Source organism: Molossus molossus, unplaced genomic scaffold (genome assembly GCF_014108415.1).
Source record: "Molossus molossus isolate mMolMol1 unplaced genomic scaffold, mMolMol1.p scaffold_m16_p_1, whole genome shotgun sequence".
Lineage (NCBI taxonomy): Eukaryota > Metazoa > Chordata > Mammalia > Chiroptera > Molossidae > Molossus > Molossus molossus.
The window spans coordinates 136,830,742-136,858,001 of record NW_023425344.1 but is presented as its reverse complement, the minus strand read 5'-3'; the positions used below and the strand labels follow the sequence as shown (position 1 = coordinate 136,858,001).

Below are 27,260 nucleotides of genomic sequence, written 5' to 3'. Positions count from 1 at the left end.
TTTCTATTTTAGCACTTAACAAATTTGTTAACTGCCTGTTTTACAGGTCTGACTTTGTAGGACTTGTCTTATATTCATTCCCATAAGTTAGCTCTTTAACTGGTACCTACTAGGTAATTGTTTGTTGTATAAATGAGATCACTGATATGCCAAAGTGACCGGTCAAAAACTGAAACCCTAGTATTCTCTATATCACATTTTGCCTAGAATTTAATCAAATCCATCAAGCAGAAAGTCTATTACGTTTCTATGTGATCTGTACCATTATAATAGATACCCATATCAGCATTCAAATTGATTTAAAAGCAATGCATTAACAACCCTAAAGCAGCCTCACACCTAAATCATTACAGGCATATTTTCATTTTAAATTATTTTAGTTTCAACACAAGAAAATTAAAGATGCATACCTGTTCTACATCCTTGGAATTGGAGGTCTGGTTTTCTCCCATGACTCCAGGCTGCTCATTTTCCCATGGTAATTTATTTTTTCCTTTTCCTGCACTTAATACCCTTCGGGTACAGATAGTTGGACTGTAAGATCCATAAATTTGCATGCTATCCCTTGTGTGATCACCACAGTGACAGTATGCACTCTGAGTCAAAAGCCAGTCTGTATCTGCTTCCTGTGCCAAATGGCTTGACCTACACTGGGCAGATGATGGCATGAGTATCGCATACTCCACAAATCCCTGTTCCGTTAACCTTGGGAGAGTTTTCCTAGCCAATCTGGCCTGTACAGCATTCATCACTCCATCTCCATTATCTTGTAGTTCAACAGTATCCACAGCTTTAAAAAGGATGCTGGTTTTACCTGAGCCCATAGATGATGCCAGCACAGCAAAGGCTTCAAGAGCTGCTTGGCGAACCCTGCGTTTGCTGTCTACAAGAGCTGGGGCAAGATCAAAAGACAATTTGGGTAAGTCAAAATCCTCACTGGGATAAGTCAAGAGAGAGCAAATGCAAATGTTCACCACCTCCTCTCTCACTCTGGAATGCTTATGTTTGAGATGTTCCAGGAGTAAACAAAGCACCTGTTGAGGACCTACCTCCTTCAATAGCTTGAGGAAGATTTTCATGTATTCTTGTTTGATCACCAACTTGTTGTCTGCCAGCACTTTGACAGAAGCTGCTATAATTGGTCCTAAGAAATGTTGTACTTGCTCTCCAAGGCGAATAACCAGTAAATGGAGAACCTGAAGTGTGCCATAGACCACTCGGAAGTTAGAGTCGTCTAACAAATTATACAGCAAGCTAATAAAACTGACAAGACTAGAATGAGGGGTAGAACTAGGGTTAAATCGTCCCATCACCTGTTTTAGTTCCTCAACCGCCTGAGTCCGGTTCTTATAGTCTTCCTGATCTAACAGTCTTGAATGCAGCTCCTGGGGAATAATCCCAAATTTAAGATTGCTGTTAGAAACGGTCACTGCACAGGGAAGGGTATTTTCAGGAAATCCAGAGGCTTCAAGTTCCAAATAATAAGGAACTTGACTGCCAAACTGGGACTCCAGGCGGCGATTGTAGTGTCTCCTCAGGGCAGACGGCAGGCGAGAGATATAGGACTGAAACTTCTCATGGCCAAGTCGCTCCCCAATTTGTTGAAGTGCAGAGAAAGCTGTCTCAGATTCTTCTGTCTCCTGATCGCCAAGCTTTCGGGCTAAGGATATTATCACCTCGGTAAGATCTAGACTGAGCAACAAATCCTCAGGAGTAAGCAAGATAGGGAACAGTAGTGCTGTAGAAGCTCTAAGCCGAGCATCCGCACTTTCCAGTCCTTGCTGTATAAGCGTCCTCAGCACCTGTCCAGAACTACGTTTCAGACATATGTGTAGGATTTGCAGCGCATCTTTCCGCAGAGCTGGATTCTCTTCTCGTAAAGAGACAACTAGTTGAGGCAGAAGTGCTAAGCTAAAGGCCTCTTCCAGCTGGCCTGCCTCCCCCTGAACCCGAAGAATGTCCGACAGGAGCTGCAAGCAGAGTCGCTTCTCATCACCACCTCCTTCCACAAGCACTCGGCCCAGGGCTCGATATAAAGCTTCCTTCCGTCTGGGGAAGCCAAGTCGACTGCCCCGCCGCGGCAAAACTGCCTGCAAAGCCTGGAAGGCCTCGGAAGGATCCGGCGCGGTCCGGAGTTGTTGAAGGAGCCGAGTCTCCTCTTCATCTCCCCCTGACAAACCACCTCCAGACCCAGACCAGCTACTGGAGATCGCCTCCGCAGGCATCAAGAGGGTCGAGGCCAGCGGCGAAGGTGTCGGGGGGCAGGAACCGTGGTCTCCTGCAGCTCCGCGGCAGCAGTTTTTCTCGCCTCTCATGGTGCCCCTACCTCGACTTTCATCAGTTTCTGGGGCGGAAGGACGACTGCGGCTCTGGGGGCGATAGGAGCATTTGGCTGGAAGGGGAAGCAGCAGGAGCAGCGCGGAGGGTCGTTAGGTGGCGGAGGCTGGAGGAAACCATCGTCTCGGAAGGGCTTGACGGAGCCCAGTCTTCTTGCCCCTCTCTAAGCCCCCAACCGCACAAGCAGAAAAGAAACTGCTTCAGTCAGCTGCCAGGCCATCCCTAACTCCGGAAGCCTTCGGCAAAATGGCCCCCGCCAAAGCCCCAGACCCCACAGCTACCACCGGGCGTAACCAGGGGCGCCACGTGACCAAACCGATCGCTTCCATGGTGATCTATGTAGCGCGGACCTCTTGACCCGGAAATCAACCTGCCGCGGTCAGTGCTGGGTCAAGTAGTCCACGTTTGGTGTTAAGCCTAGGCAGACGTCTCCTGGAAAAGGAAGTGAGAACGTTGCGAATTTAGAGAATGTATCCAGAGCCGAGCCGTAGAGGAAAGTGGGTGCGTGTGTGTGGGGGCAGAGGGGGTGGCCACGGACGGGGGTGGGGGAGGAGGCCTTGGGCGGAAGTGACGGTCTCCACGTTCAGAACGGAAGTTCGCTGCCCCACCCGTAAGAATCGAGGTTTGACTAGAGGCGAGCGAGGATCCTGCCCGGGCTCCAGTTGTCCACGGCTCCTCCTCCTGTCGTTGCCGGCGCGATTCCTGGGACTCAGGTATTTTTCTTTGGCTGTCCACCTGCGGCGCAGGCATTGGCTGAGTTTTGCCGGAGTGCCGTTGGTGCTGGAGAGAGGTAAAGGAATAAACGGGAGAAAGCCGTGAGAGAGGAGACATCTTTTTGTGCAGGACTAGTTAGCGTTGTAAACGCGATGCTCTCTGCAACCTTGAGGACTGCGAGCCTTTCCCCTTGCCGTCCGCTTGATACTGGGGCAGAAGAATCGGATCAAGGCCAAGCTCAGAGCTTGCGTACTTTTTTCAAATCTTGGTCTTTTAGGCCCTTACTCTCCCGCCTTCTCCCCGACTCGCGTTTCCCTACTTGCTTACCCTCCGGCCTTGGAGGGTTCAAGGTTTTTGTCATTTTTCCTTACCATCATCACTTTAAGTTCTCTTTGAAAACATACTTAATCTGCATATAAGTCTATTTTTCCCTAAAGCCAACCGCCCCTCCCTTATACGTTCTCAGTCTTCTAATGCAGTTCCTCTGTGGGACTTAACCGCTCCACCCCTCCCTCTGCCTCTGCCTCCCCAGCCTCGCTCCTGGAGCCTCTTGCGTCTCTGCAGCCTTTCACCTGGAAACGGAGATTGCAAAGAAAATTTCAGTTGGGATAGAAGTTCTGGGCATCACGGTCCTAAGAGAGTTCTGCCCTGTATATTTAAGGCTGATACTAGACGTTTCTTTGTTTTAGGTTAACTATGAATTTGATAAGCATTTTCTCCTTCTTAATGAAACTTAACTGGACACAATGGAAGAGATGGAGTGTCTGGTGTAAGGCTGAGTTCTTTAAAGTGTGGAAGAGAATTTTTTGTTTTTAAAGGAATGACACAATTACTTTTGAATGACCTAGTGAGAAACGTCTTAAATTTTTATTTGAAATCTCCAGTTTATGCACTTCAAATACAAATTCACCTACCCTGCGTCACATGGGATGTACTAAATATATTTTTAAGCCTTAGAATAATTGAGTCACATATACCAAACCACTTTATAAATAATGTTGATGAATAATTTCTGGCCAGGCTGATATGGCTCAGTGGTTGAGCATTGGCCCATGCACCAAGAGGTGGCCACTGAGATTCCTGGTCAGGGCACATGCCCAGGTTGTGGGCCCAATCCCCAGTAGGGGGCATGGGGGAGGTGGCCAATCTATGTTCTCTCTCATCAATGTTTCTATGTCTCTCCCTCTCTCTTCCTCTCTAAAATCAATAAATAAAAAAATAAAAGTAAATAATTCCTGATGTCTTGAAGCACAATTTGAATATCATCCGTTTCTTTTTTTCTTTGGGGACTAGAGTAAATGTAAATGAGACTTGTTTAAAACATGCGGCTTTGTTTTGGTTTTAAGTTTTAGGTTTTTCCTTTCAAATTACTCATTTTGATGGTTAAATTTTGTTTGGCAGACCAAATTTTGTTTCAGCAGACCAAAGAAAAACCACTCTTTTTTTTCTTGTAGGAATAGGGTAAGGGCAGAGAGAGAAAACCAAGAGATGATTGTAGCAGTTGTCAATAAGATAGAATGATTCTCATATTTCCAGTGCGTACTTTTACTTGTGTATTTTCAGACTTCAGGAACTCAAGTCAAACTAATCTAAGTAAGAGAATGATTTAACACATTAGAATGTCAGTTTATGTTGGAATAGAAGATTACCCTTTCCAGTGATTAGAATTTTCAGGTTGAAAATCTTAGGCACTCTTTCCTGTATTTGAGAACTTGGGAATAGTAAGTAGAGGTTGTGTGGTAATCATGGAATTAATGGAAAGGAACCTGGAAAGTCTTGAATGGTATGCATCATCAAAGTTATGGTAAAAGCATAAGAATTATCCCTTATCTCTAGAGAATTCTTCTCAAGGGGCTTAGTTATATAAATCAACCAGTTATCATGTCTTTTTCTTTGGAACAAAGCAAGATGAGTCTTCATTTTGACTACTTTTCTCGGGGCCTCGTAGATAAAATTACTGTATTATAGATTGCAATTTATTTTATATGTGTTACATTTAATTTCCTTGATGAAAACTTGGAAGATGCATTAGTCTCCATGGTGAATATATAGGAAATGGGATCTTAACAGCATCACATATCTTACTAATTATCTTTTAGGGTTATTCTGGGCAAGATAAATCTCATCCATTTAATGTGTATTGTTTATTTTTATTACAGATTTTTTAAAAAATCTTTTTTTGAATTCTGGAAATCCAGGGAATTGTAGGAATTGTGTATGGACTAGAAAAGCCTTTTATATTGAACCATAGATAGAGGTAGGATTAAATAATTAATTAAATTCCAGAATAGGGATACACTACACTGTTAGGTGTATTAACAGTACACCTCTGAAAGTTGAAAGGAGATAATTAAATATACATTGAAAATAGTAAATTTAGGTAAAACAAGTTAAAAATATCGATAATTTCAAAGAAGTTTAATTGAAATAAGGGATTACAGGAGTGTTTGTGATATATATCTTAATTTTGAGCTGAATTTAAGCAAGTTAAACACAGTTGCCTAAAAACATCCTTTATTTCCTTCATCAGTGATAAGATATTAATTGGTTGGATGAACCATTAGTTTTTTCTGTGTTCTTACTCAAATTTTACAGACATTCAGGAATACTGAAAATCATGTGAGTTCTGTAAACTATAAAGACTTTTGTATGGGGTAAGAAGTTATTGTGAAGAAATACTATGCAATGAAAGATGCTATTAATAGGTAATTATAATACTAACATTTATTGAATGTTTGCTATGTGCTAGAGACTTAATGAATTTTTAATTCATTTAATCACACATTTTTGAGATTACATTTTCTACGTTTTTATGAATGTTTCCATTGGAAACTAATTGGACAGAGAAAGAAAGTAAAAGTAAAATTAGTCAATTTAGCTACTTGCTTGGAGCTTAGGAAAAGTTTTGGTGGGGAAAAGTGTTGAAACTATAGGATAAAATTAGATTTTTTCCATTATTGATTATTCATATCTTTTATTACATATTATATATTTTTTAAATATTTTTGAGTTTCTGTTCTGAACCTTTTCTGTTCTCAAGTCAAAATTTTAAAAGGTTAAGATATTATTAGATTATTTTTACACATGTGGGATTAAATAGGTGTTATTGATGTAAATCAGTGATATATTTTAAATTACTTAGGTTTATGTTCCAAAGCCATTGTGCATCTGAGTCAAAACTACAATTTAACACAGAAATCCAATTTTTGTTGCATTTTAAGTACCAATCAGTAAAAGTTAACAGGATTTCACATCCATTACAACCAGTTTTTCAGTGGATTGTTTAATTGTGTAACTTTTAGTTTTTAGTAATGGCTTTGGGGACTTGCTTTTTTCTGTGTTATTCCTGAGTCTGTGATCTTATGATTTGTATTATTACAGAATCTAATTTTACTTTTGTTTCTCCAGCTATAATGAAAGTCAATCTTAGAGAAAAGGAAAATATGTCAATTTCTGCTATAGGCTCACTGATAAAATTGTATGTCATCATTAGTTGAAATCTTCTGGGAGGAAAGTGGAACTGTGGGAAAGAAATTTAAGAAAGTAGCTGATACGACAACATAGTCTCTTAATTTCTTCATAAATTACACTTTTACAGAAAAGTACATATGTGTTTGGATTTTTTGTTTTTAAACGATACGCAGATAATTGCCTCCCAGCTGATTTCAGCACCACTGTCAGCACCACTGTTGTAGCTTAGGTGTCAATTGAGCAGTTACTAAACACACAGCTTGACCTTTATTAGCTTTGTTTCAGAACCTAAAATAGTGAAGCTTCCTTGAACTCTGGAAAGCTTAATTTTATCTAACATTGTCTATGTTGCGGGTATTTATGTAATAAGAATGGGATTAGAAGTGAAGTACAATACTCTCTTACCTTTTTAAAAACTTCAAATGGCCCTGGCCAGTTTGGCTCAGCGGTTGAGCGTGGGCCTGCGGACCAGAGAGTCCCTGGTTCAGTTCCTGTTAGGGGCATGTACCATAAACAAACAAACAAACAAAAAATTAAAAACTTCAAATGGGTGCTATTTATTCAATATCAACTAATCTAGTTATCTGGATTTAGAGTATTCCTTAATGTTTGTTTTATAATACCAAAATTAAAGACAAAATAAATATGGCAGGGATGTGGGGAAGAAGAATCAATCCTTCTGTGATATAAATAACAAAAGAAAATGAACGTTCCGTGATCCCTCTTTATTTCCTTTTTAACTCCTTAAGTATTTTTGTATCTGAGCTACATAGTATTTGTTTGTGTGTGTGTGAGAGAGAGATCTATCCTTTTTGGATTTCTACTTTGCACCTTTTCTAGTTTCTTGTTTAAATTAAAATTTTAAGATTAAGAACTTATGAGCTCATAAATGAGGCATTATAGTATTTAAGAACTTTGGAGACAGAGTGCCAAGGTTTAAATCTTCCCTTGGTTTTAATTTCTTTGTGCCTAAGGTTTCTTCATCTGTAAAATGGAAATAATACTAACAGTGAGGATGAAAGGAGTTAATACATGTAAAAAGCTTAGTACGTTATGACAAACAGAGGCATTCTAGATTCCGTTTATAGAATAATTTAGTTGTGTCAAGAGTGGCAACAATTATAAATAGATTCAGTAAATATTTTAAGCAGGTCAACTTTGTTCAGCATTATTATTTATTTATATGAGTGGAAGGAAAGGAGGGAGGGAGAGAGAGAGAGAGAGAGAGAGAAACATCGATGTGAGAGAGGCACATCGATTGGCTGGGGATCAAACCTGCAACTCAGGTATGTGCCCTTGACTGGGAATCGAACCTGTGATCCTTTGATCCAAGGGCCACTGCTCTTACCGCTGAGCCAAACTGGCCAGGGTAGCATTATATTTTTTTTGATATAATGTGTAGAGAACATTGTTCTAACATTAAAAAATAGTTATAGTCCCAGTAATGTCTCTTAATTGTGTGATCTTATTGATTCATTTAAGCTTTCTGAACTTCAGATTCTTAATCTGAAAAATATAAGAGAATATAACCCTGGTAAATCTTATGCCTAGTTTAGTGCCATATACATATATATATATATATATATATTTTTTTTTCAATGTAAAATTTAAAAAACGTGAAAATAGATTAGAATAATATGATGAATTCTCATGTGCCTGTCAGCCAGCTTCAACAGTTACGAACTCATTACATCATCTCTATCTCTATCCACTCTATCCTATATTAGTTTGAACCAAATCTCTGAGATTATATTATTTTATCTATAAATATTTCACTATGGATTTGTATATGTAAAAGATAAAAACCCTTAAAAACATAACTATAATATTACTGTTCAGCAACAATATAACAGTGATTACTTAAGATAATAATCCAGTCAGTGTACAAAATTTTAGTTGTTTCCTGGAATGTATGTGTTTGTGTGCATACGTATGTATGTGCATGTTGTGCCTGTATGGTTCACAAACTTTTAAGTTTATTTTAATCTGTTGCTTCATTCTTTTTTTATTTCTTTTATTTTATTATTGAAGTTTCTTTTAGTTCATCTAAGTAATAACATAAAATTTTACAGGATGTTTTTGCTGATTGCATCCTTCTACTTTTTCTGTTCTCTGTATTTCTTTTTTTTGAAAATTAATTGAGATATTTCATAGTGCAAACCACAATTTCATCTGAATATAAATGTATGCACATGTTTCCAGTGATTTATCTCTCAGTTATCACAAACAGCAACAGGGACCTTAGAGCTATGTTAGAAAAACTTATAGCTGGAATTTAACTCTAACAATCTTGCTTGCTCTCAAGAAAACACCATCCATTTCAAATCAGTGTCACAAACTCCAAAAGACCAGGGGAGTGGAAGTGAGGAGTGGGCTAGAATAGGAAACACGGGGGCCAGTACAAAGGTGATGGACAGAAATACAGCTCTAGAGGAAACCAAAATCAGATGCATTATTACAGCTAAGGACAAGGAAAAGCCTATGGCTTTTGAAAAATGACTTTTCTGCCAGTACCATACAAGTCTTACAAAGAGATGTGCGACAAATCAACTGACTTAAAAGGACAGAAACTACATTTTCAGATCATTTCAAATGCAAACAGTTGACCCTTTCCATTGAGGTTCAGCAGGGGGGTTAGCTTAGTCCAGAAGCTCAAAGTTGTATTTGCAAATACAGTTTATTTCACAGAATTCAACATTATAAATAGCAGGCACCTCCCACCCACCCCTACTCCCTGCCTGCCCCGTTTGGTGCAGACCATGCTATGCAGAGTGAGCAGTGATACAACCCTACTGCTTTGGGAGAGATTTGAGAGCGATGGAACCTGCCTGCACCATGCCCTGCCTGCCCTGCAAGCGCACACACCTGCCTGTTTGCAGGCCACCAGAGTCTGTCTGGACCCAGCTCTCAATGGACCAGTTAATTAAAGGTTCCAGCCCAGTTCTCCAATTCCTTCATGTCGTCATTCTCCTCTTCCTTCTTCTTGGTGGATTTTAATGGTAGAACTACAGAGTGAACGTTTGGTAGAGGGACTGTTTCAGGTCCACTGATTTCCAGCAAATTCTTGTCTAGTTCCTCCTGTTCTAGTTCTTCTAATTCTGCCATGAGCTCATCCTCATCAAACTCTTCTCCAAACCCTACAGGTTTTGAAATAGCTGATGAAATCTCGACTGCAAGTTCTTGCTGGTCAGCAATGTCCTGCATTAACTCATCAACTTTATCGATGTCCATGTTGTGAGCAGCTTTCATAGCTTTGGCAGCATAGCCCATGTTCTTGAGCACCTCGGTGTTGGTGTTGGCATTCTCCAGGGCCTCTCGCTGGAACTCGATGGTTGATAATGTACCGTCAATCTGTGCCAGCTGCTTTTCATACCTCTTCTTGCGCTTCAGTGCCTGGAGGGCCACGCGCTTGTTTTTGGTGCCGTGCTTCTTGGCGGCCGTTAGTTCCTGCTGGATCTTCTTTAGGAATTCTGCTTCTTACTTAGCATCTCCATGTCCCATAGCCGCTGGATGGCCTCCTGGCGGGTCGGCCCGCCCTTGCCAGCCTTACCCACTCCCGCCCCGAACAGCTTCCCAAACACCGACATGGTTGCTGCTGGTTGTGCCGGCCTGCGCCGTCTGCTCCCTGTTCTCTGTATTTCTTATAAATGTCTAGTTGGATCTATACTGTTGACTACGTTTGATTTTGGTGCGTGGTGGGGAGGGGTACAAGAATATTCACAGGTAGTATTATGGTCTCCCATCAGAAGGCCCTGATGTTTGGTTGTCTTTCTTTTTGTGATGTTAGCAGTACGTCATAATCAGTGCCTACCTTTATTAATTCATTAAGATTGCAGAATGGTAATACTCTATCATTTCTTTATTTACTAACTGGAGTACTTTTATAAAGAGAATCCTCCCCTCATCTATCTGGTAACCCAGCGGTAGAGTGAGTATAGGAAACACATGATAAATGCTTGATTCTTTCTTTTTAGTTACTAGGTTTCCAATAATGAGTTGGTTCATTAGCATCCTCCAGTGGTGATCAACTAGAACTTTAAAAACATGAATTTATGCATAACCCATGGACACAGACAAAATAGTGTGGTGAAGGCAGGGGGTGGGAATGAGGAGAAAAAGGGAACATCTGTAATACTCTCAACAATAAAGATTAATTTAAAGACCAATATTGTATGATTCCATTTATATTAAGTTTCCAGAATAAGCAAGGCTGTTGATTCAGAAAACAGTTCTTATATATGGATTGGTAGGAATAGAGAGAGAGAAGTTGGGGAAACATGTATAGTAACTGCATATAAGTATAAGTTTCTTTTGGGGGTATTGGTAATTTTACAAAATTGATTGTGGTGATGGTAGCCCACCTTTGTGAATATACTAAACACCATTAAATTGTGCACTTTAAATAGGAATAAAAATAAAATCAAAAAACAATTTTATCATTATAAACTCATGGATTTAAGCATATCTGATGTGTTTTAATCAATAGTTATTATTGATGATCAGTTTGTTCCATCTTTGACTAGTGAGAGCTTATTCGTTGATAGCTTTCTTGCTTCCTAATATGTAAAGATTCCCAATTTGTCTTGACATTTTTCTGCCCCAGACCTGAAATCAGCCATTTGTCTAAGGAATTCTGTTCCCTTGGAGCAAAATGATATTTAGGGACCACATTTGGATGCTAGGAGTGCTCTTTGCTACTGGGTTGGTCATAGTTTCTAGCCCTTTTCAGTAGACAGAGATAGGTGATAGAATTTATTTTTTTTCTTTAAAATAATATCTATATGTTATACATTTTATATCTTATATGTATTTTATATGTTATATATGAAGATTATGTGTTAGCATATATAAATAATGTTTCTCTATATACTTGTTCTGATACTTTTATTCAAAATCAGACTACAAGGTTTATACTTAATGTCTTAGTCTTACATCTTTGTCTCTTTTCTCCCGTACTGAGAATCCCAGATCACAATGATCCCAGGGATGGTAGAATTACAAATGTCTTATAGTTATGCATTTGCAGCAGTGCACGAGTAACAGTTTCAAAATACAAATAACACTTTCACCAATACTGTGATTACTGAAAATAGTGTAAGAAATAATGGGAGGAGGGGCATATCTCACTAGGGATAGTATATTAAATTACTGTTTTAAAGTTATTTGGAATTGAATTATATGGTTAGGCCACTAACTAGATGAACATTGGGTTCCTTTGCTTCCTTTTATTTTAATATTTATTGTGGATTGTGTTTTTAAGATTTAATTTTACTTTATAATTATGTAAAAGATGTTACTGGTTCCATGGTTAAATCTGTAAAATATGGGGTATATTTAAAGATGTCTCGTTTCTGTATCCCCTTCACTCTTTCCTCCCTCTTATGGGTACCCTTTTAAAAATATATTATTTAATATTTCCTTTGTTTTTTAAAAACAAAGGGGATATGTATATTTGTAACCTCCTCTTTCTTTCTTTCTTTTTTTTTTTTTTTTTTATCCTTACCAGAGGACATTTTTCCTTTTTTTTGTTTTTGTTCAGGTAGAGTGGGAGGGAGAGAGAGGAACAGAGAGAGAGAGAGAAACATCGATGTGAAGGGACACATTGAGTGGCTGCCACCCGCACAACCGACCAGGGCTGGGGACAAACTGCAACCGAGGTACGTGCCCTTAGCGGGAACCGAACCTGAGTCTCTCAGGACCGCAGGCCGACGCTCTAACCGCTGAGCCAAACCGGCCAGGGCTAACCTCCTCTTTCTTAAATAAATGATGACACACATTTCTTTTCCTTGCTTGGATTCGGGAGGTCCCTGCAGAGTGGTATATGCAGAGATACCTCATTTCTTTTCACAACTGCATTGTATTGTGGGGATGTGCTATATTTTTTCACCCATTCTTTTGTTGGTGGACATTAAAGTTGTTTTAAAATTCTTGGTCATTTGCCTCTTGTTGTTTCAAGTATGAAATTAAGATGCATAAAGTAGTATTCTCTTGCTTTTACAAATAGGTCTGCAATTTTTAGCTTTATGTATTGTCTTTATATACTTTTTGCCAGTGTATTTAGTAAATTCCTAGAAGTAGGATTGTTGGGCCAAATGTAATTTTATTAGATTTGCCAGATTTACCTCCAGAGTGCCTGTTTTGTCACAGCTTCACCAACAGTTTGTGATCAAAAGGGAATTAGCCCTGGGGCTGGTTTGCTAAGTGGTTAGAGCATCGGCCCACAGACCAGAGAAACCCAGGTTCGGTTCCTGCTAAGGGCATGTACCTTGGTTGCAGTTTGTCCTTGGCCCCAGTAGGAGTTGTGTGGGTGGCAACCAGTCAATGTACCTCTCTCACATCAATGTTTCTCTCTCTCTCTCTCCGGCTCTATCTGAAGATAAATGCAAAAATGTTCTCGGGTGAGGATTAAAAAAAAAAAAAGAGGGAATTAACTCTATGTAGTTTTAATTTATTTTATTTAAGTGAAGTTAAGCAATTTTCATGTAGTTAAGAACAATTTGCATTTTAAGCCATTTCTTCAGCTTATTTTTTTCTACAGAGCTAGAGTATTTTAGAAATGTTTTATATATTACTAAGTTTTATATATGTTGCAAATATTTTTCTCAATCTCATGTATATTTTTCCTTATGATATCTTTAACTATTCAAAGTTATTTAATGTAATCAGCTTGATCTATCTTTTTTCTTACTGCTTCTAGATTCTGTGTCATAGTTAGAAAACTGTTCCCTAATCTCAAGTTATAGAGGAATTCACTTTATTTTATTTTATACTTGTATGATTTTATTTTTTACATTTATACCTATGGTCTATTAGGAATTTACCCTGTTGTGGAAGGGATCTAATTTTGCCTATTTTCATATGGCTATTCAGTTTTCCCAACAGGTTATTAAAAAGTCCCTCTTTTCCTCACTGATTTCGAGATGCTGCCTTGTTTATAAACTAAATTTACATGTTAAATGATCTCTTTCTACGTTTTCTACTCTTTTCCATTGGTTTATTTCTCTAGACAAAACATTCTGTTTAATCCACAAGTTTTAGGAATGAGGAAGTTCAAGTTTAGAATAAATTATTTGCCCAAAGTCATATAGAGTATCTATTAAGTAATCAAATTTAGACTTGAACCCAAATCTCTGGCTCTAAAAGTCATACTTTTAGAATTCACCATTCTTTCTGTTTTCCATGTTACTTGCCCTTCCTTCTGCACAAGGTTGTATTGAGATCAATGAAACCATGTCAAACTGACAAAACTTAGGTTTTTAATATTAGAAATTATTGCATCTTCGAGTTATTTTTAGCCACTTATGGGTAAATAGCTGAGAACCAAATATAGTCACCAAATATAGCTGTAATTTGTAATTTTAAAGAAGTTGCAGTTGTAGTTTACAATAATTTTTTAAACAATTACACTTGTGCTGGAAATATTTTAGCTGGTTCTCAAACACTAGCATGTATAAGAATTGTCTGAAAGTCATAAAACACAGATTGCTATCCCTCCCTCACTTATAGTTTCTCATTCCTTAGATGTGTTGTTGGGCGCAAGAGTTTGCATTTCTGTCAGGTCGTGGGTGATGCCGAAGTTGCTAGTATAAGGATTATATTTTGCATGCCATTGTTTTAATAAGTTAAAGTTCTGTGCATTTCTCTTAAGTCATATTTCTTGAGAGAGTAGAGAGATCAAATTAAAAATTTTAAGAATGCCCTGGCCGGTTTGGCTCAGCGGTTAGAGCGTCGGCCTGCGGTCCCGAGAGACCCGGGTTCGGTTCCCGCTAAGGGCATGTACCTCGGTTGCAGTTTGTCCCCGGCTCTGGTCAGTCGTGCGGGTGGCAGCCACTCGATGTGTCCCTTCACGTCGATGTTTCTCTCTCTCTCTGTTCCTCTCTCCCCCTCCTACTCTACCTGAACAAAAAATGGAAAAATGTCCTCGGGTGAGGATAAAAAAAAAAAAAATTTTAAGAATTATGTTATAGCCATGGGGATGTAAAATACAGCTTAGGGAATATAGTCATAGTCAATAATAGTCTAATAACAAGGCAAGGTGCTGAATGGGTGCAGGATTTATTCGGATGATCATTTATTAAGTTATGTAATGTCTGGTCATGGGGTGTGCACCTGAAACTAATATAATGATGTATGTCAACTGTAATTGAAAGTAAAAAATGATTTAAAAAAATAAAGTGTACAATTAAAAAAAATTGTTATCACAAACCTGCAGTGTAATTCATATTAAGTTCCCAATTTTTACCTTGCCCTTTAAAAAAAATTTTTAAATATTTTTTATATGATTTTTTTTAGAGAGAGAAGGAAAAGAGAGAGATGGAAACATTGATGTGAGCCAAAAACATGGATGGACTGCCTCCTGCACACCCCCTACTGGGGATCAAGCCCAAAACCTGGGCATGTACCCTGACTGGAAATGGAGCCTGGACCTCTCAGTCCATGGGACGATGCTCAATCCACTGAGCTACACCCACCAGGCTTTGTCTTGCCCTTTTAAACTAAGTTTTTAGTTTGAATTGTTTCAGTTAAGTATTAAAAGTATGATCTTTTAAACTTTATTCTCAATAGTTCTTAAAGGGAGTGAACATCGTCATTTGTATGCAGTACATGTATGGGTACCCTTTTACAACTTCATTTTTACTGGTACTGTTTCTTGGAGTGGCTTTTAAAATTTTGGTTATTATTATTATTATTATTATTATTATTATTACTATTATTGTTATTTAGGGAGTAGGGGGATAGGAATTGCCATAAAGGAGAAATACTATAGAGGGTATACATGCAGGAAAATAGCTAATCATGGCACCCTGGTGACCTGTCTTTGTCCACACAGGCAAAAGCATGGTCTGCGGGACCATAGCTTATCTGTGTCTTGGAATACCTTGTGATTCTCTTGGAACAGAAGAGGATGGGAGACCTTTAAAGAACTGCTCCACGGCCCTCTCCCACTTACCTCTCAGTCACCCCTGGGAGTCTGTCACTATACAGTTTCTCCTCAAGTCCCTGGTTCCTATGAGGTCTGGGGCTTTTGTTTACCCCATCCCACAGAATAGTGCTGCAGGATATAAAACTGCTTAGCTGCAGTCCAGTTTAGGTTCCTTAGCATTTGTATTGCTGTCATCCAGGCTCCTTTGTTTATTGTTGACCTTTTGGGTTTGTGAAACAAAGATCCTGGGAGCTTAGTCTTTGGCTTATTAGTCCTTTTTTCACTGTCTGTAAGTAATAAGATATTTTATTGTGCGACAAGATGGGTTCCGGGGGCATTCAGGGTGGCATGGCCTTGGACAGTAATAAGCTATCTAAATTTATTTATTTATTTATTTATTTATTTATTTATTTATTTATTTATTTTAATCCTCATCCGAGGACATTTTTCCATTTTTTGTACAGACAGAGTGGGAGGGAGAGAGAAGAAGAGAGAGAGAGGGAAACATCGATGTGAAAGGGACACATCGAGTGGCCGCCACCCGCACGACCAACCAGGGCCGGGGACAAACTGCAACCAAGGTACATGCCCTCAGAGGGAACCGAATCTGGGTCTCTCTGGACTGCAGGCGGACGCTCCAACCTCTGAGGGCAGCTATCTAAATTTAAAAGTGGCTCATGGTATCTTTAATTGGTCAAATTAGTCAGATTTTGGTCTTGAACTGGTTGTATTTGTTTGCTTGATAGTAAGTAAGCTTCGTTTTTTTTAAAAAAACTTATCTTTAATTGTTGAATGTATTACAGATGTCCCCCATTTTTGCCCCCATTGACCCCTTCCTCCCTGCTCCCACCCCCTTCCTGCCTTCCCCACACTAGTGTCTGTGTCCATTGCTTGTGCATATATGCATATAAGTTCTTTGGTTTGTCTCTTCCTGCTCCACCCCCCATCCCTCTGAGGTTTATGTTTGTTCCCTACTTCCATGTCTCTGGATCTATTTTGATTGACAACTTATTTCATTCATGGTGTACCATGAGTAATTGAGATCATGTGGTACTTGTCTTTCTCAGACTGTCTTATTTCACTCAGCATAATACTCTCCAGGTCTCTCTATGTCGTCTCAAAGGGTAAGAGATCTTGCTTTCTTACAGCTGCATATATTCCATTGTATAACTGTACCACAGCTTTTTTAGCCACTCATCTGCTGATGGACACTTGGGTTGTTTCCAGATCTTAGCTATTGAACATAGGGGTGCATATATTTTTTCTGATTAGTGTTTCAGGCCTCTTAGGATATATTCGTAGAAGTGGAATCATTGGGTCAAATGGCAATTCCAATTTTAATTTTTTAAGGAAGTACCATATTATTTTTCACAATGGTTGCACCAGTCTCCATTCCCACCAGCAGTGTACTAGAGAACCGTTTTCTCCACACTCTCTCCAGCACTTGTTGTTTGAGGATTTGTTGATGGCCGCCATCAAAGTTTCTACTGAGAAATTGGTTGACAATCTTATGGGAGCTCCCTTGTAGGTAACTAACTGCTTTTCTCTTGCTTTTAAGATTCTCTCTTTTAAGGTCTTGAACCTTTTGCATTTTGATTATGATGTGTCTTGGTATGGGCCTCTTTGGGTTCATCTTGTTGGGGACTGTCTTTTCTCCTTCTGGTACCTCCACCATGTGAATGTTGGTAGAATTGAAGTTGTCCCAGAGACTCCTGATACTGTCCTGGTTTTTTTTTTGTTCTTTTTTCTTTTTGCTGTTCTGATTGGGTATTTTTTGCTTCCTTATATTCCAAATCGATGATTTGCTTCTTGGCCTCACTTACTCTATTATTGATTCCCTGTAAATCATTCTTTATTTCAGTTAATGCATCCTTCATTTCTGACTGGTCCTTTTTTATGTTGTTGATGTTCTCACTAACTTCTTTGAAGTTCTCATTAAGTTCCTTCAGTATCCTTATAACCATTGTTTTGAACTCTGCATCTGATTGGTTGCTTATCTCTGTTTGTTTAGTTCTTTTCCTGGAGTTTTGTTCTGTTCCTTCATTTGGGACATGTTTCTTTGTCTCTTCATTTTGGTTGCTTCCTGTGTTTGTTTCTATATATCAGGTAGAGTTGCTATGTCTCCCAGGCTTGGTAGGGTTGCCTATTATAGTAGGTATCCTGTAGGGTCCAGTGGCACAGCCTCTGATTATTCCAGCTGGGCCCTCAGTATGCACCCCTGGTGTGGACTGTACACCTTTCTATTGTAATTGAGTCTTGATTGTTGTTAGCATGTCAAAGGGAGGGATTTACTCAGGCTGATCTGCTGCAAGGACTGGCTGTGCCCACTGCCCACTGATCTCTGACTGCTTTAGAGGATCAACTATGAAGGGGCCCACCACACAGAGCAAGACTTACTTCAGCAGGGCTCTGGTACCCACTGAGCTCACTCCTTGAGTATGTCACTTGTGGAAGTGGTTGAGTGATGTTGCTTCAACGTGGTCTGAAGCTGTCCACTGGGCGTGCTGGCTCTGGGCCAAGGTCAACCACTGCCCATATTCTACTCAAGGCCACCAGGCATAAGGTACAAAGAAATCTGCTGATGGCTGCTGCTTGTGCTGGGTTTGAAGGTGCCCAGGCAAAGCCAACTTGTGAACCAAGTCTGGTTGTTTCTAGTTCCAGGCCTGGGGCCATTTAGTGATATGTATGGGGCTCATTCATTGAGGCCAGATGCTGTTTGAGAGAATTTAGGAAAATCTGAAGAAGGATCCAAGACAGGCCATATCTGTGGTAAAGCAACTGGAAACAGGTTGGTGGACCCGAAAGTTGGGAGAGGCAGGGCCTCAGGGAATCACCAGGATGGGACAAACAGTGTGAGCCAGGTTGCTGGAATCCTAGATATGGCAGCCCACTGCTGCTCCTGGGAAAGGCTCACCAAAGGAACAATGGCCTCAGACAGCAAGTCTGTCCAGGAGAAAGCTGCCCCTCCAGCTCTCATGCCAATGCCAAACAACTCAGTTTCCCCCCATATGTCTCTGGTGCCTTTCAAGCTGCCTCCCCCACGCTGGAGCTCAGAGGGAGCAAGTCCAAGTAAGTCCGTGCACAAGCCCTTTAAGAGGAATTGCTTGGGGTTCCAGTAACCTCTGTCTCCCTCAGCCTCAATTCCCACTGGTTTTTATAGCCAGAAGTTATGGGGACTTCTCTCTCTCGCACTGGAACCCTGAGCTGGAGGGCTGGTGTGGGAAGGGGACCCCTCACTCCTCAGGGAGGACCTTCCCAGCTGAGATATCCCTCATGATTTGCATTCACCATATGTGGGTGTGGGCCTACCTTGTTCACGCCTCCGTCCCTCCTACCAGTCTTAATGTGGCTTCTTCTTTAATTTTGTAGTTGTAGGACTTCCATTTAGCTCTATTTCAGGCAGTTCTGAATGATAGTTGTTCCGTAGTTTAGTTGTAATTTTGATGTGATTGTGGGTGGAGGCAATACCACATTTACTTATGTAGCCATCTGGACTGGAAGTCTTTTTTTTTTTTGGTAAGCATGGAAGGGAGTCTCATGCGTTTAACTGGCAAAAGCAAAGCCTTTTTAAGGATGTTAATGACAATAATAAATAACATCTAGCAATGATTGAGTGTTTGTGTATATTGTTTTGTCCTTGTTTTACAGATGAGAAAACTGAGACTAAGATCACTATCCCAGGGAGGGGGTGGTGGTGGTGGGAGGATTGAACAAAAAAAGAGAAAACTCATGGACATGGACAATAGTGTGGGGATTGTGGGAGATGTAGGGGGATAAATGGTGATGAGGACTTTTTTTTTTTTTTGATATTTTGTTCAGATAGAGTGGGAGGAAGAGAGAGAGAGAGAGAGAGAAACATTGATGTGAAAGGGACGCATCGAGTGGTTGCCACCCACATGACTCAGCCAGGGCCGGGGACAAACTGCAACTGAGGTACGTGCCCTTAGCAGGATTCAAACCTGAGTCTCTCGGGACTGCAGGCTGACACTCTAACCACTGAGCGAAACCAGCCAGGGCCAGCTTTTTGTTTCATTGATCTTTTGTATATTTTTAAGTCTCCATGTCATTTATTTCCACTCTGATCTTTATTATTTTCTTCCTTCTACTTCTTCTTTTTTTGTTCTCTTTCTAATTCTTAAATTGTAAGATTAGTCTGTTATAAATTTTTCTTGTTTCTTGAGGTAGGCTTGTAATGCTGTGAACTTCCCTCTCAGGATGCTTTTGCTATATCCCATAGATTTTGTGTTGTGTGTTCATTTTAATTAGTTTCTAGGAAGTATTTGATTTCTTTCTGATCTCATGGGTAACTCAATGTTTAATAACATGCTATTTAGCATCCGTATGTTTGAATGTTTTTTGTGTGTTTTAATGGTAATTTATTTCTAATTTCATGTCATTATTATCCAAAAAGATGCTTGATACAATTTCAGGCTTCTTGAACTTGTAGAGACTTACTTTGTGTCCTAACATGTGGTCTATCATTGAGAATGTCCCATGTGTACTTGAGAAGAATGTATTTTCTGCTACTTTGGGGCAAAATATTCTGTAAATATCAATTAAATTCATCTGATTTAGTGCATTATTTTAGGTTTCTGTTTCATTGTTAATTTTAAGATATATCCAGTGATTTCAATGGATTGTTAAAGTCTCCTACTATGATTGTATTGCTGTCAATCTTGAAATCCTTCAGAAGTTTTTAAATATATTTTGGTGCTTCTGCATTGGATGCATATATGTTTACCAGGGTTATATATCCTCTGTTGGATCAATCTTTTTAATATTATTTAGTGATCTTTTTTGTCTCTTATTATCACCTTCATTTTGAAGTCTATTTGATCAGATATGAGTATTGCTACCCTGCTTTTTTTCTTTCATTTCTATTTGCATGGAAAACTTTTTTTCATTCCTTCACTTTAACACTGTGTGAGTCGTTTGTTCTGAGGTAGGTCTCTTGAGGATACCATATATATGAGTCATGTTTTCTTATCCATTCAGCTACCCTATGCCTTTGGAGCATTTAAGCCATTTATATTTAAGGTTAATTTTAACAGGTACTTATTTGTTGCCATTTTTATTCTTTATGCCTGTGTTCTCTCTCTTTATTTCTTCTCTTTAGAACAGTCCCTTTCGCATTTCTTGCAGTGCTGGTAGTTAATTCCTTTAGCTTTTTCTGTCTGTGAAACTTTATTTCACCTTCAGTTTTGAATGATAGCCTTCCTGGATAGAGTATTCTTGGACTCAGTTCCTTGTTTTTCATTACTTTGTATACTTCATGCCACTCCCTTCTGGCCTGCAGTGTTTTATTGAGAAACCATCTGATAGTCTAATGGGAGCTCCCTTGTGGGTAACTTTCTGTCTCTCTCTTGCTGTCTATACGATTCTTGCTATCTTTAATGTTTGCCATTTTAATTATAATATATCTACATGTGGATCTTTTTGGGTTCATCTTGATTGGAACTCTCTGTTTCCTATACCTGTGTCACTTTTTCCTCTACCAGGTTAGGGAAGTTTTCTGTCATTATTTCTTCACACAGGTTCTCTATTCCTTTCTCTGATTCGTCTCCATACACTCCTATGGTGTGAATGTAGTTAATGTTCATGTTGTCCCAAACCTCCCTTGAACTCTCCTGCTTTTTAATTTTTTTCCATTTGCTGCTTTAATTTTTTTTTTTTCCCTACCTTCTCTTCTAACTTGCTGATTTGGTCTTCAGCTTCTTCTAATCTACTATTGAAATCTTTAGGATATTTTTTATTTCAGCTATGTCATTCTTCATTTCCACTTGATTTTTATTCATAGTTTCTACCTCTTTTCATGCTGATGTAGTTCCCACTGAGTTCTTTATAATTCTATTGAGTTGCTTGTAATTCTCATTAAGTTGTTTGAGCACCCTTATAACCATTACTTTGAAATCTTAATCTGATTAACTGCCTGACTCTACTTCATTTAGTTCTTTTTCTGGAGATTTCTCCTTTTATACTGGTGTTTGTTTCTTTGTCTTACCATTTTGTCAGTCCAGTCAGTAGTCCGGGGCCAGGTGGGGCAGGCCAGGTGGCAGGAGCAGGTTGGTGCTTCCAGGGTTGTGGGGTTGTGGCAGGTTGTGAGGGCTGGATCTCAGAATCCAGTCCACTTGTACGGGGGAGCTAGCTGCTCTCAGCAGTGGCAGGTTGGGTGGGACAGCGGCGCTCTGCTGTGGGTGGGCCTGCAGTGCTGGCAGCTGGCTGCTGCCCAGGGCTGGCGGCAGCGGTGCTGGTGGGAGGGCAACTCTGTTGTGGGGGTTGGGGGCTGGAGTGCCGACAGCTTTCAGCGGCAATGGGGCAGGCAGACCTCTGCTGCTGGTGGGTCCCATGGGAGCTGCTGGGGCCCTCTGCTCCCAAAAGAGAGGCTGTGGCGCTGGACACACCTCTCTGTGGCCTCCGGGCACTGGGCCTCTGGGGTTTCCTACAGCCCCCTCCCACGGGGGACCCTCCCAAATGGCATGCTCTCTGAGCCTGAGTAGGAAGAAGTGCCTGGCTGGGGAGCGTGCCTCTGCAGCCTGCAGCCCCCTCTGTCTGGAGCGCCCAAATTGCCCACCCTGGGATCCCCCAGGAATAGACAGATGCCCACCCACACTTGTACCCACGCGCACTCTGCCACACATGCTCACCTGCCTACACTCTTACCCTTACTTCGCCACGTTCTCTTACCCTTACTTCGCCACGTTCTCTCACCCTAAATCTCCTTTTTCATTATCTCCATAACTTTTATTTGAGACAGGAAGGAAATGGTTTATACTGTACAGATGTCTTATATTTTATACATTCTAAGCAGCTGCTATGATCGAGTTTGAAGTATCAATGTATTAATTTTTTTTTAAATCCTCACCCAAGGACATGCTTAGAGAGAGGAAGGGAGAGAGAGCCTGGAGAGAGAAAGAGAAAGAGACAGAGAGAGAGAGAGAGAGAGAGAGAGAGAGAGAGAGAGATCAATTAGTTACGTTCTGCACATGTCCTGACCAGGGATTGAATCCATAACCCAGATATGTGCCCTGACCGGGATTCAAATCTTTTGGTGTGCAGTACAACACTAAACCAACGGAGCCACTCCAGCCAGGCAAATTTCTTTCTTTCTTTCTTTTTTAATTAATTTTTTTGTATTTTTATATATTTTTTTGTCTTTTTATATATTTTTAATTTTTTTAGTTGATTTGAGAGAGAGAGGTAGGTAGGAAAAAGAGAGAAAAGAGACGAGAAGAGAAACATTGATTTGTTATTCCACTTATTTATGCATTTATTGGTTATTGCTTGTATTTTCTCTGACCAGGATTGAACCCACAGCCTTGGTTTATGAGCATGATGCTCTAACCAACTGAACTGTCTGGCCAGGGCTATGTATTAATTTCTTATGGCTGATGTAACAAATTACAGTTGCTTAAAAAAAAACAGAAGTTTATTATCTCACAGTTCTAAAGGCTCAACATCTAAAATTAGTATAACTGGGCTGAAATTAAGGTGTTGGCAGGACTGTGCATCTTCTGGAGGCTCTAGGGAAGAATTTGTTCCTTGCTTTTTCTAGCTTCTGGCGGCTGCCAGTGTTATTTGGTTTGTGGCTTGGTCACTGTAATCTGTGTGTGGCCACATTACTTTCTCAGCTGTCTGCGTCAAATCCCCTGCCCTCTTATAATGAACCTGCGATTATATTTAGGTCCCACCAGATAACCCAGGATACTCTCCCCTTCTCAGACTCATTAATCATATCTATCATATCTGCAAAGTCTTTTTTGCCATATAAAGTAATGCTCAAAAGATTCAGGTATTAGGATGTGTGTGTCTTTTTAGGGAGTTATTGTTTAGCCTATCTTATCCATATGTTTTTTGGGTTTTTTTTGGTTTGTTTTGTTTTTTTCTCATCTCTTTTCTTCTTTCCTAATTTTATTCTTTTCCTTTTCCAGAAGCACATAGTGGCAAGTAGATTGTGTGGGTATAATCTGAAGTTGTGAACAAGAGTTGAGTTTATATAGTCTAGCTCACTGAGTGAGCATTATTGTTCTCACTATATTAATTTATGAATTATATTGTTGTCATTGAATTTGTTGACAGTAGTGGCAACTGTGTTAAGTTTAGCACCCTTTATCAAAGTAATTATTGAATCTTTGGGTAAAGTGCGAGTTAACATGAAATTTCTTTCTGTAGTCAGGCACTGATAATGTCATTGAGAAAATAGCTAAATAACTACTAGCATTGTTTCAAAACTAGTTTTCATTTAAGGAAATTTTTTCCACATTTACATTTTGTTACAGTGGTAGCTCAGACTTGAATTTAATGAAGGTAAACAGAAGAGTTGGAAGAGTTCTGATCCAGAAGTCCATTGTCAAGAGACCTTTGTCGTTTGGGGCATAACACATAATTGCTGTTTCTTAATATTTATACTGAAGGAGTTGAATTATATGACTGCTAATATCCCTTTTAACTTGAAAAACCTCTGTCTGGTATTTAGCATAATGTATTTAAAAACCAACAAACAACAGATACAGTATTACTTATTTTGTGCTATTAGGAAAAGAACTCATATTGGCAGGATTATTTTGAATTAACTGTTTGTACTTTTTGTTTTTCTGTAGATGGACCACACATCCCCGACCTACATGCTAGCTAACTTAACCCACTTACATTCTGAACAACTTCTGCAGGGTCTAAATCTTCTTCGTCAACATCACGAACTCTGTGACATTATTCTTCGAGTAGGTGATGTTAAAATCCATGCTCACAAAGTGGTACTTGCCAGCATCAGCCCATATTTCAAAGCTATGTTCACTGGAAACCTTTCTGAAAAAGAAAACAGTGAGGTTGAGTTTCAGTGCGTTGATGAAACCGCTTTCCAGGCCATTGTGGACTATGCCTACACAGGGACTATTTTTATTTCACAAGACACAGTTGAATCTCTCCTTCCAGCAGCAAACCTACTCCAGATAAAACTCGTCCTGAAAGAATGTTGTGCATTTCTTGAAAGCCAACTTGATCCTGGTAATTGTATTGGAATTTCTCGTTTTGCAGAGACATATGGTTGTCATGACCTTTATTTGGCAGCCACTAAATACATATGCCAGAATTTTGAAGCTGTTTGCCAGACTGAAGAGTTTTTTGAGCTGACACATGCTGACTTGGATGAAATTGTTTCCAATGACTGTTTGAATGTAGCTACTGAAGAGACTGTTTTTTATGCACTTGAGTCTTGGATCAATTACGATGTACAAGAACGCCAGAAATACTTAGCACAGCTACTTAACAGTGTGCGATTACCATTGCTAAGTGTTAAGTTTCTCACTAGACTGTATGAAGCAAATCATCTTATTCGTGATGATCGCACTTGTAAACATCTTTTGAATGAAGCACTAAAGTACCATTTTATGCCTGAGCATAGACTCTCTCATCAGACAGTCTTGATGACACGACCTCGCTGTGCTCCCAAAGTACTTTGTGCAGTAGGAGGAAAATCTGGACTGTTTGCCTGTTTGGATAGGTAAATAGAAGGATTGATGTTAATAGATTTTACACTTTTTAAATGTGCTTTCTATATTTTTAAAATTGTTTGAATTTTACTATTTTTTAAATTTGATTCTTTTTGTTGTTTTTTTCTTTTCTTCTTCCTAAACACTTATCTAGTTGTTTTAATGACATTGTTATTTATTCTCTGCAATACTCTCAATTATTAACACCTGCACAAACTTCATTTCTTCTGATTACTAAGTTTTCTTCTATTTTATGTCTTTTTTTTCTTTGTGAAACCATTTTCATCTTTATTTGTGTCAAACTAGGTCAGAGGGCTTTATTTTTGCCAGCTATATCAGAAGATGCTAAAGAGGAGAGCTAGGAATCTGTGATGAGGGCAACTTGGGGAAAAGACTGGGTTTGAATGAATTCCGTTACTTAGAAGAACGACCAAAGAAATAAGAAAAAGTAGGATGGTGATACAAATCATGGACTTTGTGTGCAATTTATTTTCTTCATTGTAAATTTTTTTAATGACGGTAGCAAAAAGTGCTTTCTTTTCTAGTAATTTGGAGTTGTCAGACTATTTCTGTGAACATCCAAATAATAAATATTTTAGACTTTAGGGCCATATGGTCAGTCATAACTACTCAACCGTGCCATGTGTAAGAGAAGTCATAGACAGTACATAAATGAATGAGCATAGCTGAGTTCCAATAAAACTTTATTTACAAAAGTAGCTGGGGGGCTAAATTTGACCCATAGCTGTAGTTTGCCAATCCCTGATTTAGAGCATTATTATACAAATAACTAAAACATAACTGGGTGTTACCTTTGCTTTTCCCTTAAATGAGATTGCTTCATGAAAACTTTTATGTTTGATACATTTCTTTAATACTGTGGATTCCCTTCTGGTCATTTCCAAAAATTTGGTAGATTGCTTTCCTTGCCTCAATGGTAGGAAACTATTGATGTTTTATAAATGTCAACTGATATATGCTGTATCTTTTTAAAAAGCCTCAGTGTACATCTTAATTGTAACCCAAAACTAGTATTGTTGAAATTGGGCTACAGTTAAAACATAAGTTATGGTGACTATGTGAATTGTTCACTGTTCTTTTTTTTTTTTTTTAATCTTCACCTGATATGTTTATTGATTTTTTTTTTTTTTTTTAGAGAGAGAATAATTGATCAGTTGTCTCCCATATCCACCCCAACCAGGGTCTAGACCCTCAACCTAGCTATTTGCCTTGACCTGAAATCAAACCTGTGACCATTCTGTGAAGCGCCAACCAGCTGAGCCACACCAGCCAAGGCTGTTAACTCTTTGTAAGGGCATTGATTATTGGCATGAAGTACATTCATCAGTCAGATGTCATAATACTAAATTCCAAATACAAATTTACATTGTAAAAATTCTTGGACAGTTTTCTCTTGGTCTCTTGAGTATTAACAATAAATTATTGAAGAATTATAAGAACTGTTGATGTTTTTAGAGCCAATAATCTTTCATCTTGGAATCTATCATAAGAAAAAAAAATTTTCCCTGGCCAGTTTGGCTCAGCAGTTGGAGCCTTGGCCTGCGGACCAGAGAGTCCTGGGTTCAGTTCCCGTTAGCAGCACATACAAAAAAAAGAAAAAGAAAGAAAGAAAGAAAATTTAAATATTTGCACAAAGCTTTTTATTGCAGTTATTTATAACTATGATAAAATTAGAATCAGTCTGAATAAATATTTAGTTTAATTCTACAAAACGTATTAAACACCTGTGCATCAAATATTGTGCTTGGTAATGGATCTTTCACAAGTTCGTAATTTAGTAAAGAGGATAAATGTTTAAATAGATAATTGTAATGCATAGTTTTAGTACAGAGATAAAGATAATTCTATGAAAGTATTAAGGAGAGGCATTTATCCCATTTGGGGGATTTAGGGAAGATATGGAAAAGTTAATGTCCAAGTTGAGTATTAAAGGCTAAGCAAGAGCCAAGCAAAAAACAGTGGGATGGTCACAGGAAATGCACAAAGACACAGTAGCAAGTTACAGTAGTTACAGTATAGGCTATGCAGGAAATAAAAAGCTGTTTGGTATTCCAAAGTATAAAATTTTAACCAGCAAATAGTAGGCCGTGGTCAATAAAGACCAAGTCAAAAAAGGTATTGTGTTCTATGATGAAGAGATGATATTTGTTACGTGGGTTGAAAAATAATTTTAAGGAGGATAGTAAAATGATCATATTTGTGTATTAGATCATTATTGACTCTGTTATAGAGAAATACCAAGGGGGCCAGGGAAGTGATTAGGAAAGAGGTTATTGTAAAAGTACAGGCAGGAGATTATGAGGTCCTAA

General features: G+C 39.1%; 2 protein-coding genes and 1 pseudogene across 11 annotated transcripts in view; 1 reads left to right on the top strand and 2 right to left on the bottom strand.

Annotated features, from left to right (window-relative positions):
• TOGARAM1 (TOG array regulator of axonemal microtubules 1) overlaps positions 1-2,819 on the bottom strand; it is a 98,579-nt gene extending 95,760 nt beyond the window's left edge. For 3 of the 8 annotated variants that reach the window (XM_036253241.1, XM_036253240.1, XM_036253243.1), the window contains exon 1: positions 411-2,622. In XM_036253241.1, coding sequence (XP_036109134.1) covers positions 411-2,315 — 1,905 coding nt within the window. In that variant the 5' untranslated portion in view covers positions 2,316-2,622. Of the gene's footprint in view, positions 1-410 lie in introns of all 8 variants that reach the window. The other 5 variants (XM_036253235.1, XM_036253236.1, XM_036253239.1 and 2 more) reach the window with 4 other exon arrangements.
• KLHL28 (kelch like family member 28) overlaps positions 2,735-27,260 on the top strand; it is a 36,807-nt gene continuing 12,281 nt past the window's right edge. Inside the window, exons 1-2 of one of the 3 annotated variants that reach the window (XM_036253244.1) lie at positions 2,735-2,838; positions 24,043-24,941. In XM_036253244.1, coding sequence (XP_036109137.1) covers positions 2,806-2,838; positions 24,043-24,941 — 932 coding nt within the window. In that variant the 5' untranslated portion in view covers positions 2,735-2,805. Of the gene's footprint in view, positions 2,839-2,929; positions 3,128-24,042; positions 24,942-27,260 lie in introns of those variants that run through there. The other 2 variants (XM_036253245.1, XM_036253246.1) reach the window with 2 other exon arrangements.
• LOC118624937 lies at positions 9,442-10,109 on the bottom strand (annotated as a pseudogene).